Below are 19,287 nucleotides of genomic sequence, written 5' to 3'. Positions count from 1 at the left end.
AGTGAAGCTCCAGGCTGAACCCTGAATGGGCATGTAGTGAGCAAGGAATAAAGCTCTGTTGTTCTGGGCCACTGACGCTATCTCCTGACTGACTCAATAACTAACCAAAGTAAGAGGAAGAAGCAACAGGCCAGCAACACTGGTCTCGTTTCTAGCCTGGGGGCTGCAGCCATATTCTTTTACTTCAGGGCACCGTTCTCAGAGGCATGAGCCCCTTCCCATCTCCTCCTCAGCCCTTCCTCCAACATGGAGCTGACCAGACCATGCCGGGCCAATTACCACTACCTTCATTTGTGGGACATGATGTATTATGTATTACCATAAGATATGAAGACCCGCTGAACAACCTCGTGTCCCTCAGGACGCTATCAGTGGCATCTCTTTTCTTGAGGGATAAAAAGGTTAAAGTAACAAGCTATGGATATTAAGCAAGTTACATCAAGTCCTGTCTCACACATCAGACTATACAGGCACACATTTACACACGCCCGAAACATGTACACAAATCTCCTATCTTCCGTTCTCCGTTCTCCCCTTCTTCCTTTTAGTAATAAGGCCCCCGTCCTAAAACAGGGTTCTGAGGGGCACGTGGCCACACAGTTAGGGACCACATTCCTCGGCTTCCCCAGCAGCTGGGTGCCGACATCTGACTAGGTGTTGGCTGATGGGATATGAGCGGAGGTAACAGAACTTCCACATCCCATTCTTAAAATTGCTCCACACTCACTCTTTTCCCCTCCCCGTAGGCAAGAATGTGGACAGGGGAGTGACACAGATAAGCACAATTACCTGAGGAAAAGGAGGGGACGGAGGAGCAGAAACATGGAGGGAACCACGATTCCTGAGCTGTCCCTGCCTGCCTTGACCAGCGCTGATTAAAAGCAGATAAGCCCCCAAACCAGACCCAACCAGCTGCTGTCATGGCAAACCCAGGTGCGCAGACAGAACCGCTGCACAGGGTTTCCAAGGCTGTACCCCATGGAGGCAGACTGCCAGGCCTTTCTTCCGAGGCCCTTCTGGGGGGGTTTGAACTGCCAACCCTTCAGTTAGTACTCAGGGCTTAATCAGGTATGCTACCTGGGAATGCCAAAGAAAAATTAACTCCCATCTTATTTCAGCCATTGGATTTTTCAGTCCATTTTAGCAGCTCAGTCTGTAGCTACCTACTACAGCTGCTTTGGAGTGTTTTGGATAGAGAACAGAGACAGGAGAGGAACCCGCCGGTTGCTCTCTCTCTGAGTCCTGACCTTTCAGATCCCTGTGTTTTTGTTTTTTTCAAATTATGGTAAAACTGACACAACACAAATTCTACCATTTTAAAGTGTACAGTCCAGTGGCACAGTCACAACATTGTACAACCATCACCACTATCTAGTTTCAGAACATTCTCATCACCCCAAAAGGAGATCCCGTGCCCATCAGGCAGTCATTTCTCCTTCCCTCCTCCCCCAGGCCCTGGCAACCACCGTCTGCTTCCTGTCCCTATGGCTTTGCGTGTTCTGGACACCGCGCATAAATGGGATCACGTACGTGTGCCCTTTGTGGCTCGCTTCCTTCCCTCTGCTTCTGTAAAGAAGTAAAGCCGCTGCAGCCAGAGAGGAGAAGCACTCCTGATTTCTACAAGGTTCCAGAAAGGACACACGGCATGCGGGGTACCTTTTGGGACCAAACACTGAAGGTGATGCACAGCTCTGGACTTGATCCTGCAGTGATGCCCCTGCCATGTAACACAGCAGCACCCCCCAAGTGGTGCACCTGTGCCCCATCTAAGGGGGCACCGCTCACCCTGCTTTAGTGGACTGCTGCTGTCTGCAAATGAGGGTCCCCTGTAGCAGATTCACATGAAATCCTCTGCGCGATAAGCTTTGGCAACTAATGAAAAAAACACACCTTTAAAAATACATTTGGGGGTTGTAGGCAACCTGTCCCTGTGACAGGTTCTCCTGGGATCCCCGACACTCCCATTTTAACCTCTCTGCACTCGCAATTCCTTGTTCAATACCTGTTTCAGATGGGTGCCCCCTCGAGGGCAGGGCCTGGGCCCACCAAGGACCCTACTATGCCCCAGCATGGCACTGCCGGCCCAAGAAAGGAACACTGTAAAACCTGTCATATTAACAAATGAAGCAATGGGTTTGTTTAGGGTGGCTGGGGTGGTGGGGTCAGACTGCCTGGGTCAGCATCCCGGCTCTGCAGGGGAGGATATAGAATTCTCACACTGAGGACTTCAGAGAGAAGCGATGGGTTTGTTTAGGGTGGCTGGGGTGGTGGGGTCAGACCGTCTGGGTCGGCATCCCAGCTCTGCCAGGGGAGGGTATGGAATTCTCACACCGAGGACTTCAAAGAGAAGAGGGATTGTCATGAGTGGCTTAAGATGGGCTTGTCCCTTTTACAGGAGATGGCTTATGTCATTAGTTCCTGGCCGGCTGGTTCTTCAGTGAGTTTTGGTGCGTTGAGACTGTGTAGGGGGCTTGTGGAAACACGCTTCGAAAGTACCACACCAACAGAAGGCCCTGGGATGGCATGGGATAGACTGGCAGAGAGGATGTGGGCAAAGCATGAACCTGGCACTCTGCCTGGCACAGCCACTACTTGAGAAACCAAGCTGGTACTGCAATCTTGGGAGGTAGCTCATATGCAAATTCAAGGTGAAGCTGAAGAAAATTAAAATGAGTCCACAAGAGCCAAAATATGACCTTGAGTATATCCCACCTGAATTTAGAGACCACCTCAAGAACAGATTTGATGCACTGCACACTCACGACTGCAAACCAGACAAACTGTAGGATGACATCAAGGAAATCATACTTGAAGAAAGCAAGAGGTTGTTAAGAAGACAGAAAAGAAAGAAAAGGCCAAAACGGATGTCAGAGGAGACTCTGAAGCTTGCTCCTGAATGTACAGCAGCTAAAGCAAATGGAAGAAATGGTGAAGCAAAAGAGCTGAACAGAAGATTTCAAAGGACGGCTTGAAAAGACAAAGTAAAGTGTTATAATGAAATGTGCAAAAACCTCGAGTTAGAAAACCACAAGAGAAGAACACGCTCAGCCATTTCTCAATCTGAAAGAACTGAAAAAATAATTCAAGCCTGGAGCTCCAATATTGAAAGATTCTATGGGCAAAATACTGAACAACGCAGGAAACATCAAAAGAAGATGGAAGGAATACACAGAGTCACTATACCAAAAAGAACTGGTTGATGTTCAACCATTTCAAGAGGTAGCATATGATCAAGAACTGATGGTACTGAAAGAAGTCCAAGCTGTACTGAACGCACTGGGGAAAAACAAAGCTCCAGGGGTTGATGGAATATCAGTTCAGATGTTTCAACAAACAGATGCAATGCTGGAAGTGCTCACTCATCTATGCCAAGAAACTTGGAAGACAGCTACCTGGCCAACCGACCGGAAGAGATTCAAATTTGTGCCCATTCCAAAGAAAGGTGATCCAACAGAACACGGAAATTATCAAATAATATCTTTAATATCACACGCAAGTAAAATTTTTCTAAATTCAAAAACAGTTGCAGCAGTACATTGACAGGGAGCTGCCAGAAAGTCAAGCCAAATTCAGAAGAGGGCATGGAATTAGGAATACCATTGCTGATGTCAGATGGATCCTGGCTGAAAGCAGAGAACACCAGAAAGATGTGTTTACCTGTTTTTTACTGACTATACAAAGGCATTTGACTGTGCGGATCATAACAAATTATGGATAACATTTCGAAGAATGGGAATTCGAGAACACTTAACTGTGCTCACGAGGAGCCTGTACATAGACCAAGAGGCAGTCATTCAGACAGAACAAGGGGATACTGAGTGGTTTAAAATCGGGGAAGTTGTGCGTCAGGGTTGTATCCTTTCACCATACCTATACAAGGATGCAGCATCAGGACTGGAGAAAGACTAACAACCTGCATATGCAGGTAACACAGCCTTGCTTGCTTAAAGCGAAGAGGACTTGAAGCACTTACTGACGAAGGTCAAAGATGACAGCCTTCAGTATGGATTACATGTCAACATAAAGGAAACAAAAATCCTCACAACTGGACCAATAAACAAGGTCATGATAAAGGGAGAAAAGGTTGAAGTTGTCAACAATTTCATTTTACCATGATCCACAACCAATGCCCGTGGAAGCAGCAGTCAAAAAATGATGTATTGTGTTGGCCAAACCTGCTGCCAAAGTGTTGAAAAGCAAAAATGTCGCTTTAAGGACTAAGATGTGCCTGAACCAAGCCACGGTATCTCCAATTATCTCATACACATGTGAAAGCTGGACAGAGAATAAAGAAGACCAAAGAAGAATTGATGACTTTCAATTATGGTGATGACGAAGAATATTGAATATACCAAGGACTGCCAGAAGAATGAACAAGTCTGTCTTGGAAGAAGTACAACCAGAACGCTCCTTAGAAGCAAGGATGGCGAGACTTCATCTCACATACTTTGGGCATGTTATTAGGAGGGACCAGTCCCTGGAGAAGGACATCATGCTTGGTAAAGGAGAGGGTCAGTGAAAAAGAGGAAGACCTTCAACAAGATGGACTTACACGGTGGCTATAACAATGGGCTCAAACACAGCAATGGCTGTGAGGATGGCACAGGACAGGGCGGTGTTTCGTTCTGTTGTACACAGGGTTGCTATAAGTTGGAACTGACTTGATGGCACCTGAAAACACCAATAGCACTGCCTTGTATTTTAGAAGAACCAGATCACTTAACTAACTTTGGGCCCCGGGAAGTCACTTCACCTCTCTGGGCCTCAGTTTCCTCATCTGGGCAGTGGGGATGATAATGACACCTCCCCATGGAGTTTCTGTGAGGATGAAATGCAAAGCCACACAGAGTGCCAAGTAGGGTTGACACAGTCCCAAATCAAAAAACCAAGCTCAACGTCGTCAACTCAATTCTGACTCACAGCGACCCTACAGGACAGAATACAACTGTCCCATAGGGCTTCCAAGGAGTGACTGGTGGATTTGAACTGCCAACCTTTTGGTTAGCAGCTGAGTTCTTAACCACTGCGCCACTGGGTCTCCCTGATACTGTTAGCCCTCCATAAATGTTCACTGGTCATCACTGCAGTACAGCAGGCATGTGTCCCCTCATCCAATAAATGTTCACCGAGTGTCCACTGCACGCTGGACGCTGGCGAGGTGCTGAGGGCGCTGCAGTAGACAGATACAGAAATGCATGTTTGGAAGCAGTAAGGGAGGAGAAGTGGGTGGAATATGCTCAGGGGCCATGGGGCGGGGGGGAGGGGGCTGTTGCAATTTTAGACAGTGAGGCCTCACTGCCATTTGACCGAAGGCCTATAGGGGCAGAGGGAAGGCCCTGGGGGATGGGCACGCCAGAAAGAGAGCACAGGAAATAAAGAGGCCCCGAGGTGGGAAGCCCACCGAGCACGTGCAGACAGCATTGAGCCGAGTGAGTGCGGGCAGATGAGGTGAAAGCGGTCATCGGTCATCAGGGAGCAAGTCATGCAGGGACTTGGGGCAGTGTAGGGCTTGGCTTCTCCCTACGGTGAGCCGAGGGTTTTAAGCAGAGCAGTGATGTGATGAGATCCCTGACTGCCAGGTGGAGAACAGACCATGGAAGCAAGACTGCAGGCAAGGCAGAGGCTGCTGCAACCATCTGGAGGAGACAAGGGGCTCGGCCCCTACCGGGAGAAGCAGCTGGAATCCACCTACTGAAGGCGGCGTGGGCAGGGCTGGCCAACAGACTGGGCGTGAGTGTGGGAGGGGAGGGAGCCTACGACGGTGCTGAGGCTTTTGACCTAACAGATGAAATGCATGACGGAGCTGTCCTCTACTTAGATGAGGAAGCTCTGGGAGGGTTGGGGAGGAACAGGCGTCTGCTCTTGGCCTTGTTAAGTCACAGGGCCTGTTAGTCCTGGTGGCACGGTCCGCTCCTTAGAAACCCTATGGGGCAGTTCTACTCTGTCCTATAGGGTCGCTGTGGGTCGGAATCGACTTGATGGCAACAGGTTTGGTTTTTTAAAAATTTTTGTTAGCTACTTGAGGATAGACACTGAGTAAGCAGTTAGATACCAGTCTCCAGTTTGGGCACAAATAGGCTTTGGAACCAGAAAAACCTAGATTCAGACCTTGGTTCTGCCACCTACTGGCTGTGTAACCCTAAGTGAGTAATCCCACCTCTCTGAGCCTCAATTTCCTCATTGGTCAAATGGGAATAAAACAGTACCTTATTATTTTACACTTGGTGGGGTGGGTGTGAGGACGGAGATTATGATGTAAAAGGTTTAGCACAGAAAAAGGGTTCCATAAACTTGTTCAATCAACCAACCAGCTAACTAGCATCTACCGAACACTTACTATGTGCCAGGCCTGATGTAGGCATATGAAGAACCAAGTGAGCGAAAGAGATGATGGTCCTGCTTCCCAGGCTTCACATCTTAGCGGGCAATCTAAACACTAGCTATTGTTGTTACCTGAAGCTGGGCATGAATCTTAGAGTCAGGGAAACTGAAGGCAGTGCTTTACCAATCCAACCTGAGCTTTAATGAAAAGTGCGAAGACCCAGAACAGTCAAGGACAGCCACCAGCTATGGCGGCCCCTGGAGGTCTCAGCCCACCAAGTCAGGCAAGCTTGATGGGGCAACAAAACTCACCCAATCCTCAAAACAGGCACAAGGAGGTAGGATGATTATTGTTCCCATTGTTTAGATGGGAAAACTGAGTCACGCAGAGGTTAAGTAACTTGCTCAAGCTCACACAGTTGGTAAGTGGCAGAGCTGGGAGCTGAAGCCAGGCCTTCTGACTCTGGAACCTGTGGCCTTAGCTACCATGTTACACTGCCTCTGTATTCAGCTTGCACGTGATACGCCACTCTGCTAAATTTACTGCAGGGTTGACCACTGACCATAGCATTCTTTTTTGTGGAGCTCAGATAGGACCGGAGTACTTCTCAGTCCCAAGCTTCAGGCAGCCATTACCAGCTGCGTTGCCATCTGTCTTGAAACCAATCTGCCACCCTTGGTCTGGCCAAAAGTCTGAGCCCAAACTGTCCACCAGCACTTTATCCAAACTGTGAGTCTTTATCTTCAACAGGGGAAGTTAAGCCATTCACATTTGTTGTAATTACTAACGTGGAACTTACTCCTGCCATCTAATTTGATGTTTTTTTTTACTTTTATCATGCTTATACTTATTCCTCCACCTAACTATGCCCTATTCTTTACTGGTCTGGAAGCTTTTCATTCTATTTTAATTCCTCTTATTATTATTTTTTTTAACTCCCAGCCCCTGATAATCACTAGTTCACTTTTATCTCTATACATTTTCCTATCGTAGATATTCTGCATGTATGGAATCATAAAATATTTGTCCATTTGTGTCTGGTTTATTCCATTTAGCAAAATGTTTTCAAAGTTCATCCAGGTGGTAGCATGTATCAGAACTCTGTTTCTCTTTAAGACTGAATAATATTCCATTGGATGTATGTGCCGCATCTTGTTTATCCAGCCTCCTCACCTTTTTAACGTAAGTTTAAACTTAGACTTTCTGTCACTATCTAGAGTTAGTATCTTCTATCCTTCCCAGGTGAAGACACGGAGAGCCTCGGATCCCTGACCCAAACCTTCCCCGGGAGGAATCCAGGATGCAGGGCCCACCAGCCCCACAGTGTGTAAGTGACAATTCTGATTCTCTTGGGGCCGAATAGTGTTTTAGCCCAACTGACCAGGCTAGTGGAGGTATTTCAGTGGTTCCCAAGGCCTCCGCCAAACCATATGAACCGAGACGCCGTTGCCAAGCCCCCTCCCTTACCTTCAGCCTCTGGACGATTTCCTTTATGTCATCCTCAGAGCCCTCTGTGGCCTGGAGGAAGATGTGGTCCCCTCGCCCGTAGAAGATTTTGAGCGTTGTGGAATCTGGGGTCCAGCCGATGACATCCCCGCAGTAGCAATTAAACACCACCTCCTTGGTGCGTAGGTCCAGGAGCACCACAAACTCGTTTGAAATTCCCAAAATGCAGTCGATTGCCACCCCCTGGGCGTAGTCCTGAGCTGCCACCCTCCAGGCAATGGCTCCAGCACTGTGCTGCTCAGCGCCTGCCCGTGCTTTTGTTTTCTCCTTCTTCTTGGAGGTCAGGGAGATGAGGTTGAACTTGCCAGAGGAATCGATGGGCGTGTTGGAGACACAGTTCTCAGCCAGGTCCTTGAGGTACTCCTGGCGGGTCCTGGTGGCCATGGTGTGAAACTTGTCAGATTTGTGCGCGGCGTTCTCAGCGTTGATCACCTTGGCCAGCAAGAAGTCTCTGAAGACATCGGATTTGCGGAATGTGGTTCCACTGGGGATGGGGGGGCCGAAAGGAGGGGCATCTTTGGATCGGGTCACAGCCATACTGAGGAGGGAGAAATCATTTAGATGGCAGAAAGAAAAGCATTTGACTCTCTTCAGACAGAAAATACATGACCAGAAATAGGAGTTTCCTTTCTGAGAATGGAAGCCTGTCTGTGTCCAGTTAGTAAGCTACCAGCTAACTCGATTTGAAACGTCAGTAAGTTTTAGGGCGCATCTATTTTTACCTCCTACACAGCAGGTAGTGGAACACACAATGATATCCAAGCCATTCTCCCAGCATTGCTCAACTTTAGCTCTTCTTTTTGAAACATACAGACTGTGTGGCAGATTAAACTGTAGAGTGGCAAAAATTCATTCCTTCTGTCCACCTCTGTTGGCACATACTGGGCCCAGAAGGATGAGAGTCGCATGGAGCAGGCTGGCCCGACCTGTGGTCTGCAGCTCAGCCCAGCCCGCCCCTAGCTGACCTACAGAGGGGTGAGCCAGAAACGAGCACGTCCGGGAGCCACTGAGTTTTAGGACGGTTTGTTACGTAGCGCTGTTGTAGGGATGCCCCACTGATGGGGAACATTTACGTGATTTAGCTGTCTTGAATACTTGTGTAACACCGTTAACCATTTCAACCAAGATTGTTTTAAAAATTCATTATTACAGGAAGTTAGAGTCTAGGGATGCTTCCTGCTTCAGTTTTAACCAAGATGCCAACATGATGGAAATCAGACAGCAACTGAGTAAAAACGTAGAAAGGAAAGGATCTAAAGCCTGCTCCCCTCACCCATGTGAGCCTTCTCACCCACTAGGCAAACCACAGACAGAGGGAGGGTCTTGTCGGGTGGAAATCTGCGGAGAAAGCTGAATGGCAAGTCCCATCCTCTCCCCTCTCTTCCTCCCCAGTAGGGATCTCCTAGGTGGCCCTCACAGCAGGGGTTGGCTGGGGTCTCCTCCTGCCTGTGAGATCTGGGGCTGGGCAGGGAGTCCCTCAAAAGCCCACAGAACACAGACAGCCACGGTCCAAGTGACACATCCCTGCTTCCTTTCCACTCTTCCTCTCTATGTGCCGGCCCTGGATGTGTCAGCAACTGGCAGCAAGCAAGGCTGGGAGAAGAAGTGCGTGGTGGAGAAACAGAGAGGGTCCACGCGCCCCCTCGTCCACCGCAGGCTTCCAGGTGGGACAGTCCCGAGACAGGAGTGAGGAGAGGACTGGCTGATGAATCAAGCTTGGAGATTTCATTACTATCTTGGATTTGACATTCTAATGACCAAATGGAGCTGAGACTCAGTGGCTGTAGGGCAGACAATGTCTGAAAGCAGCAGAAAGCCTAAGGCATCTGCAGAGCACTCACCGTGGCCAGGGGAAGGTGACCCTTGTGGAGAGAAGCTTAAAGGCTCTGCGGAAACACTGTGAGTTACGTTGTTAACATAACCACAACTGAAAACCAGATGAGTTGATGTAAATGACTGAGCGGTAAATTTACCAAGGGTTTCTTGAAGTACACCATATTCCTGCTCTACCCAAACCCCCACCTGTGTGAGTACAGTGTAAAGAGAGACCTACTGTTTCTCTCTCTACTGGAGGATGATGTTTTATTCTTGATCGAAAAATATCCCGTGAAACCCAAATGCACTGTAATGCTTGCGCGGGTTTTGCTGGCTCCCCTACGTACACACTTTGACAAGGGAGAGAGTGCAACGTTCACCCTTGTATGACAAGCAGCTCCTGGACGCCCGTTCTCTTGAGAACTGGGCATACACCAAGCCCTGCCCTCCCAGAGCTTCCAGTCCAGGAAGAGAGACGTACTAAACAAACGCACAGATTACTGTATAAACACAAAGAAAGTGAACAGGCTGTGTCACCACAAACAACAGAAGGACCCGGTCTGGATTCGAGGAAGCCAGGAGGGCTTCTCTGAGGAGGTGACAATTAGGCTGAGCTATGCGGGAGGAGTAGGGCCCAGAGGGAGCTCCAGGCAGGGGCTAGGAACGGGCACGCACAAGGAGGCCAGAGCCCAGGGAGCTAAGCACAGTGAGGGGGCGGAGGTTGGTAAGGATGCCAGGGCCCAGACCACCTGGGGTCTTGACGGTGTGTTAGCAGTTTCCATGTTATGCTAAGGACAGAGAACTAGCCCATGGTTCAAGCCAGCTGTCCACTGTGTGCCCCTCCACAGCCACCCCACCATTGTCTGCTCTGCTTGGTACTCTGGAAGCTGATCTTCAGGGATTCTGTCACTGGGCTCCTGTCCCCTCGGCTTCCAGCTCAGTTTGGTCAACAAGAGGCCCTGGCAGAAGATGGGAGGCAGGAGAAGGGAGGGGTTGGGCTATTTGCTTCCTTTCGCTCCCTCCCTACTGGGGCTGTGGTTCTTTACTCACAGTCCAGCTCCTGGGGCCACAGCTCTCACCTGCTGCCAGGACCTGCTCCCCCAGCCCCTGCCCCATCAAGCTTAGGGATGGGTAACAGCTCCCTGCTGCTGCTAGCCCCTAGGTGCCTCACCTTCACTTACTGGTTCCCCTAACCTGCCCACACCTTGGGTAACAGTTTGCTCAATAACTCCCTCCCACTAAGTCCCTGAGGAACCATCAATTCCTTGCTAGGTTCCTGATGGCTGGAGGTGTCAGCCAAGCAGGCGGGCAATCTGCAAAGATCATGGGGGCTGCCCTGGAACAACAGCCTGGAGAGGCCGGAGCACGCACAGGAGAGCAGCAAGGGGGCTCCCAGGTCATCAGGCCAGACTCCTCGCTCCCCATCTCCACTGTTCCTTGTCCAGTGACCCTGCTCCATGTTCCAGGAGCACCACCTAGGCAGGTACCGCCCTGGGCTTCCTGATTCCCCGGCGCAGGTGCTCAATACTGATTAAGCAAAAAAAACCTAAACCCATTGCTGTCCAGTCAATTCCAACTCATAGCAAACCTTAGGACAGAGCAGAACTGCCTCATAGAGTTTCCAAGGAGCGGCTGGTGGATTTGAACTGCCAAACTTTTTGGTTAGCAGCTGAGCTGTTAACCACTGTACCAGTAGGGCTCCATATTAACTAAAGAATCATTAAGAACTGAGCAGAGCAGGAAGAAACAGCTTCTATCAGCACACAGTGTGTGCAGGTTTGAGAGAAAAGGGCATTTCCTGGTGGGGAGGCTCTCCCAGGACCACACAAACCAGGCAGGAATCCTTCCGTGGCAAAGCCGAATGCGCAGACCTCACCAGTCCCTCACCTCCAGTTAACACGTGGGCGTTCAGATTGTGGTTTCAAACGTGAATAGCTTTGCAGCTTCTTCATTCAGCATTTGGCTGCTTGTAGTGACAGGTTCTGGCTCTTCCCACAATCCTGATTCATGATTTTAAGAATCATGAAATTGCTAACTGCGGAAGGGTTGTGGACAATCAGAGCAGCTGGTCCCTTGCTTCCCCAGCAGCAGAGATGGGTTTTAGCACGCCACGGGCTGCGGGGACACTGGTGTGCTACTCAGAACTGACCCTGAGGCCCCCGGTCGGTGCGGCTCCGTAGGCGTCCCTAAAACATCTGCTTACTGCTCAGTGCCCGCTACGCCTGGGCCGGGCATCTCACACTCAGTGCTGTCGCGCTGATTCCAGCTCACAGCCGCCCTGCGGAACAGAGCAGAACCGCCCCACAGTTTCCAAGGAGCGGCTGGTGGGTTCACACTGCCGGCCTTTGATTGGCAGCCGGGCTTCTAACCACCGCGGCACCAGGGCCCTGTCCAGTCGGCACCGTGTGGCAAGTGAGGGAACCCTGGTGGCGCGGTGGTTGAGCGCTTGCTGCTAATTAAAAGTCTGGCAGTCGGAACCGCTGTCCGCTTCCTGGGAAGAAGATGTGGCACTCTGCTTCCACGAAGATTTCAGCCTGGGCAACTCTACTGTCCCACGTGGTCGCTGTGAGTCGGAACCGACGGCAGCGGGTACGTGCCAGACGCTGCGCTGTTAGACATACAGAGGTGAACGTGATGTGGGGTCCCCTTCGAGGGAGGCTACGTCGCCACGTGGGAGGGGTGGTCACCCCCTGCAGGAAGTCAGAGGTGCGTCTGAGTTCAGTCTTGAAGGACAATCAGGAACTCACTTGGGGGCGGGGTTACAAGGGGCCCAGGGTCAGGAGGTCAGGCTAGGCTGCTGGGGCCTGGAGCTCCAGGAAGGGCTCCCAGCAGGGGAGAGAGAGTGAGGTTTGCCCAGAGGGTGGCTGCCTGTGGGTAAGGAGGGGGCGGAAGCCAGCCGGGGGGAGGTGGGGCTGGAGGATGAGGGTGGATCTCTAACGTTTTCTTTCTTTAAAAAAAAAAAAAAGAGAGAGTGGAAGCAGATATGGCAAAATGTTAACATCTGTTAAATCTCGGTGGTAGGCACATGGGTGTCTGTTGTATTATTTTCTGTCCTTTTCAGAGTGTTTACAATTTTGCATAATAAAAATATCTTAAATTGAACTGTGAAAAAACAAGAAAGGTTTTGTGCATCAGGAAAAGAAACGATCCTGGAGGCTGAGCAGAGGCCGATGGGAAGGGACGAGAGGGGAGGGTGGGTGGCCACGAGGCTGCTGTGAGAACTCAGGTCAGAGAGGACCCAGCGCGGGGGAAGGGCAGAAGGGACCAAACCTCCTCCAGTGCGCTACGGGAAGGCTGTCTCCTATTCTGCTTGGAGTGTGTGTGTGCACGTCTGTGTGTGTACGTGTGTTTGTGTGTGCGTGTACACATCACCACCTTCCCCACCAAGGTTGCCTTTCGGCAGCCAAGGAACAACGCACCTTTAAACTCTCTAGTATTGTCTGAATGGGAGCCCTGGGGGTGCAGTGGTTAAGCATCTGGCTGCTAACTGAAAGGTCAGCAGTTCAAATCCATCAGCTGCTCCTTGGAAACCCTATGGGGCAGTTCTACTCTGTTCTTTAGGGTTGCTATGAGTCGGAATCGACTTGATGGCAGAGGATTTTTCTTTTTTTGGTTGTCTGAACTTCAAATCATTAAAAAAAAAAAAAATCAATTAAAAAAAACCAGAAAACGACACACCCAAGCTCACTCCCTGGAGTCTGACGTGCTGCTCTGGGAAAATGAGGAGTTAACAGGATGGCTTTGAGGGACCACAGCTCTATCCTCCCGCGCCATACCCACAGCTCTCCCTTTGTCCTTTGCCGGCCGCCCCCGCCCTTGGTGAGAGCTGTTGCTCAGAGGACATGGTGGATGTGAGGCCTGAGTTACTTGTTAACTTGTGAACTAAAGCCCGTTGATGCTACCTCCCGACAGGGACCACCGTGGGCTTTGCTGGCCCTGTCTCCATCCCTCTATTTTCTGGTTCTCCTTTGGGAAACCACTCCTCTGCCTCCCAGGCCAGGTGGTCAGTTGCCTTCGGCCTGGCTCTGGGATGGGGCTGTGATTGGGGTCAGGTCAAGGCGCCTCAGTGCTGGGGCTTTAGATGCAGCTCTGGGGGAAGGAAAGCTCTTTTTGCTGGGTTTGCAGCTGGCAGGGTGTTAAGCTCAGAGCTCCAGAAAGTGAAGCCATGTACACAGAGGAAAGCTGAGCAGGTCCATCTATGCCCAGGCTTGTCATTTCTGTAAGCCAAGAGATACTCACACTTCTTACACCTGACTCAGGTGGATTTTCTGTCACTTGGCAACCAAACGATTTCAGGCGGATATAAATCCCTGATAACTTCCTTGTCCAGATAAGGGAGACGTGCCCCTTCTGGCTGAGAACCACTCTCTTGGAAGGCTGGGAACGTGTGGACACAGTCCCCTGCTGAAGCATAGACAACAGACAGAGAAGCTGCCCGCCCGGCTGTCCGTTCTCACTTAGCATGTCACCTGGACGCTGGGAACTACCTTTTTGGGGCTGCCCTGTGTGTGCATGGGGTGGGGGTGCCTGCCGGTCCCAGCGGGACAGCCTCAAGCAGTGCGCACCTGTAGGAGACGCTCTCAGTGCAGGGGTTGTGGACTCGGACGATGATGAAGACGTGCTGAAAGTGCGAGCGGATATTCTTGGGGGTGAAGGGCAGTGCCCCAGGCTCCTGGAAGATGATGGTCACGATGTCGTTCCCTATGTGCCTCTTCCTCAGGAGCTGTGAAGGGAGAACAGACGGGGAAAGAGGATGGCATCAGAGGCGGCTGGAGCGGGATGAGGGCTGCAGAGGACACGGTGTACTCAGGGCAGGGCCAGAAAGGGCAGCTCTGCTCACCGAGAACATGTTGCTAAAAATACTGTCTCCTGTTAACGGCTATTTCCATCAGTGGCAGACCCTGCTGGTTGTCCTCCCAGCGACCACTCCCCCCTTTTCCCATGAACTAAAGACATATCAACACATGTACGCATAAATGGCCTTTCCTCCTCTTCTTTCTTGTCTGTCACTGAAGTGGGGACAGACAAGAACAGGGTTTTTGTCTGTTTTGTTCACTGCCCACTACTTTCTCCAGTGATACAGTGCCTGGTACACAGTAACCCAAAAAATCCAAACCCACTGCCGCCAAGTCGATTCTGACTCACAGCGACCCTACAGGACAGAATAGAACCTGCCCCATAGGATTTCCAATGAGCAGCTGGTGGATTCGAACTGCCAACATTTTGGTTAGCAGCTGAGCTCGTAACCACTGTGAAGTGCTCAATAAACGTTGACTGAATGACAGCATGGGCCAGTGGTCCTCAACTTGCCCAAAGCCACAATCATGAACAACGGTGGCCAGACCAGAGACCGCCGGCAGGACCCTGAGCTGCTGGGTCAGCTGCAGCTGCAGGGTGGCCATAAGGGCACCCTGCCCTCCCTCCCCTCTGCCCTTCCCCCTCCTGCTCTGCCCGTCAGTCTCTGGGGAGGACCACCATCTTCACAGGCGATGCAGTCACAGTGCTTTTGCTTATTTGCTGAAATTACACTGTTCTTACTTACACAAGTTTAGTCCTCACATAACTATGATGTAATTCACATTGGTAGCATGCGATGAGGTGGCTGCACGTAAAACCTGAACACATTTATCAGCACAACTCAGACTACTGGGTTGCTAGTTTTTTGACTGTATTTTAAATTGGATTAATCGGAAATTCTAGATTAAGTGCTGATTTACTGGGGCAGACCGTGTACCAGGCATTTCACATCCACATCTTACATCCATCTTAACTTCATGACAACCTGATGAGGTGTTAACTCACCCTCACTCCCTTTAACAGATGAGAGAACGTAGGCTCAGAGAGGCTAAATGATTTACCCTAGGTCACACAGTTGTGGTAGCAAAGAACCAGGGTTCTCACCCACTTCTGCCTGGTTCCAGAACCCATGCTTTTCTCCATCACCCTTCCAAATACCCAGGCATAGGGGCTGCTCCCTGTGGACCTACTATGTGCTGGGCCCTGCTTCATGCTCTGGTTTCATGCACAAGCACATGGACCTTTCTCAACAACCCGAAGACACGGGCAACATCATTCTGCCCACCTGACAGAGGAGGGACCCGAGGCTCAGAGAGGTAAAACCACTAACCTGAGATCACACAGCTAGGAAGTGGCAAAGAACTCAAACTCAGGTCTAACTCTGAGACCCACCCTCTTAACAGCATGCTATTAGGTTATTAACCTTATAAAATTATTGATATTTGATCCTTTTTTAAAAATTGTACTTTAGGTAAAAGTTTACAGTTCAACTCTCACACAAAAATTCATACACATATTGTTATGTAACCCTAGCTACAAGCCCTATAATGTGACAGCACACTCCCCTTTTCCACCCCGGGTTTCCCGTGTCCATCGAACCAGCTCCTGTCCCTTCCTGCCTTCTCATTCTGCCTCTGGATAAGAGCCGCCCATTTGGTCCCGTGAATCCGCTTACCTAAGAAGCACACTCTTCAAGAGTATTATTTTGTTTTATAGTCTAATCTTTGCCTGAAGAGTGGTCGTTGGGAATGGTTTTAGTTCTGGGTTAACACAGCATCCAGGGCCATGGCTTCGGGGGTTCTTCCAGTCTCAGTCAGACCATTAAGTCTGGTCTTTTTATGTGACTTTGAATTCTGTTCCACACTTTTCTTCTGTTCTGTCAGGGACTGTCTGTTGTATTCTCTACCAAGGGCAGTCATTGGTGGTAGCCGGGCACCATCTAGTTCTTCTGGTCTCAGGCTGATGGAGTCTCTGGTTTATGTGGTCCTTTTGTCTCTTAGGCTACTATTTTCCTTGTGTTTTTGGTGTTCTTCATTCTCCTTTGCTCCAGGTGGGTTGGGACCAATTGATGTATCTTAAGGGCTGCTCTCAAGGTTTTAAGACCCCAGATGCCCCTGACCAAAGTGGGATACAGAACATTTTCTTAATAAATTTTCTTATGCCAATTGACCTAGATGTTCCCTGAAACCATGGTCCCTAGATCCCCGCCCCTGCTACTCTGTCCTTTAAAGTGTTTGGTTGTGTTCAGGAAACTTCCTAGCTTTTGGTTTAGCCCAATTGCGCTGACTTCTCCTGTACTGTGTGTTGACTTCCCTTTACCTAAACTAATTCTTGTCTACCATCTAGTTCATGACTCCCCCCCCCCACCCTCATAACCATCAAAGAATGTTTTCTTCTGTGTTTAAATCTTTTCTTGAGTTCTTATAACAGTGGTGATATTTGACTGTTTTTGACCAACAAAATCTACAATGTCATCTGCACCAACTGGAAAAATATACACTTCCTAAACTGTCAACAACTTACAGGGTTTCTGTTAGTAATGAGGAAGAATGGCTCCTGGGGCCCCATCCGCATGGGGTGTACAGGAGAAGACACGGATGCACTGGCAGCCTCTTGGCAGAGGGTGTGTGCTGGTTTTGTCCACCCAGCACTCACACTCCCTCTGTTGGTAAGCACACTTGGGTCCCCCTTGGGGAAAGCATCTCCCTGATCTCTGCCTAGGTTTCAAGGTCAATTGCTCACTACAGGGGTGATCACGTGCTCATCCAGGCCCAGGGATTGGCTCAGGAGCTGGCACATAAATGATCCAATAAGATCCACCCCTGAAGCTGCTTCTGGAACATCTGGGAAGAAATGGTTCTTTCTCCTGGGGTGGCTAAGGCGGTGGGATGTGAGTCTCGGGCTGCTCGGGGGGTGTCTCTGCCACTACTTGGGTAGACCTCTGAATGAAGCCAGCGCAAAGAAAAACAGAGCTGAGAAACGGAGAGGATTTCAAACCTTGTCTGAGGCCCTGGAGGCAGCCATACCTAAAGCCAGCCCCGTCTCAGCACTTCAGACTTACATAACCCAGTAAATTCCATTTTTTGCTTATGCTAACTTGATTTGAGTCTCTTTCATTTGCAATTCTTTCTCACAGGACCCCTGATGACTCAAGAGAATGTTGACTGATCCATTTTTCTTTCTCATAGGATCCCTGATGACTCAAAATAACGCTGACTGATCCATTCTTCTTTCTCACAGGACCCCTGATGACTCAAGAGGCCCTCAGGGGAGTTGAGGTAGCTGGAGGCTAGCGACGTGGCCAGGAATGGCAAGAAAAACTGGCACCAAACAGACATCAAACCTCACCAGGCCTAGTCTGTAATCCCCAGGTGAAGTGACCAAGTGCCAAGGGGTCTGCAAGGCCAGGTGCCTCCATCTGGTCCACAGGACGGTGCCAGGAGAGCCAAGGCCAGGAGGCAGCCACCCAACAGCCACGTGAGGCAGAGCACCTTGGGACTCACTTGTGCGTTGTTTTGGGCCCCTACCCTGGCCCTACTGACCTGCTGCCTGTTGTTGGGGGTATATGGAAGCAGGGTGGAGACGTGGAACATGATCTCGTAGTCCTGGTACGTCGTGTAGAGGGAGTGGGTTCCCGTGGAGTCAGCTGAAACAGAAACACCACTTAGCGCCGCGTTCCCAAACCGCTGGGTTTCTGCTATATCCCACATGCCATATGTGCTCATCTTTAACTTGAGGTTTTTGCTTAAGCCCACTTTTTAAAATTAAATAAATTCAGATTAAAAAAAGAAACCTTACATCACATACTTACCAGCCTGGTAAAAATTAAAAAATCTGATAGTATCAAGGGTTGGCGAGGATGTGGAGCAACTGAAACTCCTCAGGTGGCTGGTGAGGTGTGCAAATTGGTACAACCACCTGGGAAAACTTTTAGCAATATCTGTTAAAGCTGATGACAGGCTCAATCAATGACCCAGCACTTCCTCTCCTAGGATCCTAGCACATGTGCCCCAGGATACGGGTACAAGAATCTTCAAATGTCAATCAAAAATACCGTGGAAAAATATACAGCCACGAAAAGAAATGAGTTATAGCTACACTATGACGGAACCTCACAACTTGATAATGCCGAGTGAAAAACGCCAGACATAAAAGAGCACATACTGTACAATTCCTTACGGGACAGAGTAGAACCGCCCCATAAGTTTCCAAGGAGCGTTTGGTGGATTCGAACTGCCGACCTTTGGGTTAGCAGCCCAGCTCTTAACCACTGTGCCACCAGGGTTCTGACTTCATTCACATTACATTCAGAAGCAGGCAAAGCAAATTACACTGTCGAGGGATGCAGCAACATACAGGTGGCAAAACTACAAAGAAAAGCAAAGAAATGATTACCACACAAGTCAGGACAGTGGTTATCTCTAATGAGAGAGAGCGCTGTGCCACAGAGAGGCACCCTCCTATTATCCACCCCATGTTTCTGAGGGGGAAACTGAGGTACAGAGATGGAGTGACCTGCCCAAGTTCACGCCTCTGTGAGTGGTGGTACGTGAAACGGAACCCAGGCCATTTAGCTCAGTCTGTTTTCTTAACGTTACTCAACACTGCCTCGGAAGGGTTTCTCATTCCTTATAGGAAACAGGCCCATCCCTAACCTTTAGCCCTAAGAGCCCTGCACAGAGGGGTCCCTGCCGGCTGCCCTAGCCTCATCTTCCACACCAGCTCCACAACAACAGCCTCTGGACCTCAAAGCCTTTGGGAGTGCTATGCCCATTGCCGGGAATGCTTTTCCTGCGTCCTCTCTTTGCCGATTTTATTCCAACTCAGCCCTCTGAGGCCACATGTCA

General features: G+C 49.9%; 1 protein-coding gene across 6 annotated transcripts in view; it reads right to left on the bottom strand.

The window, feature by feature from the left end:
* The window catches only part of SIPA1L3 (signal induced proliferation associated 1 like 3), a 291,228-nt gene that overhangs the window by 82,003 nt on the left and 189,938 nt on the right, over positions 1-19,287 (bottom strand). For 5 of the 6 annotated variants that reach the window (XM_064293577.1, XM_064293578.1, XM_064293576.1 and 2 more), the window contains 3 exons: positions 17,983-18,086; positions 14,209-14,366; positions 7,790-8,366 (listed from right to left, as the gene is read on the bottom strand). In XM_064293577.1, coding sequence (XP_064149647.1) covers positions 7,790-8,366; positions 14,209-14,366; positions 17,983-18,086 — 839 coding nt within the window. The remainder of the gene's footprint in view (positions 1-7,789; positions 8,367-14,208; positions 14,367-17,982; positions 18,087-19,287) is intronic. The other variant, XM_064293579.1, reaches the window with a different exon arrangement.

This window comes from Loxodonta africana, chromosome 11 (genome assembly GCF_030014295.1).
Source record: "Loxodonta africana isolate mLoxAfr1 chromosome 11, mLoxAfr1.hap2, whole genome shotgun sequence".
Classification (NCBI taxonomy): domain Eukaryota; kingdom Metazoa; phylum Chordata; class Mammalia; order Proboscidea; family Elephantidae; genus Loxodonta; species Loxodonta africana.
The sequence above is the reverse complement of the archived record's forward strand: the minus strand, read 5'-3'. Positions and strand labels throughout refer to the sequence as shown.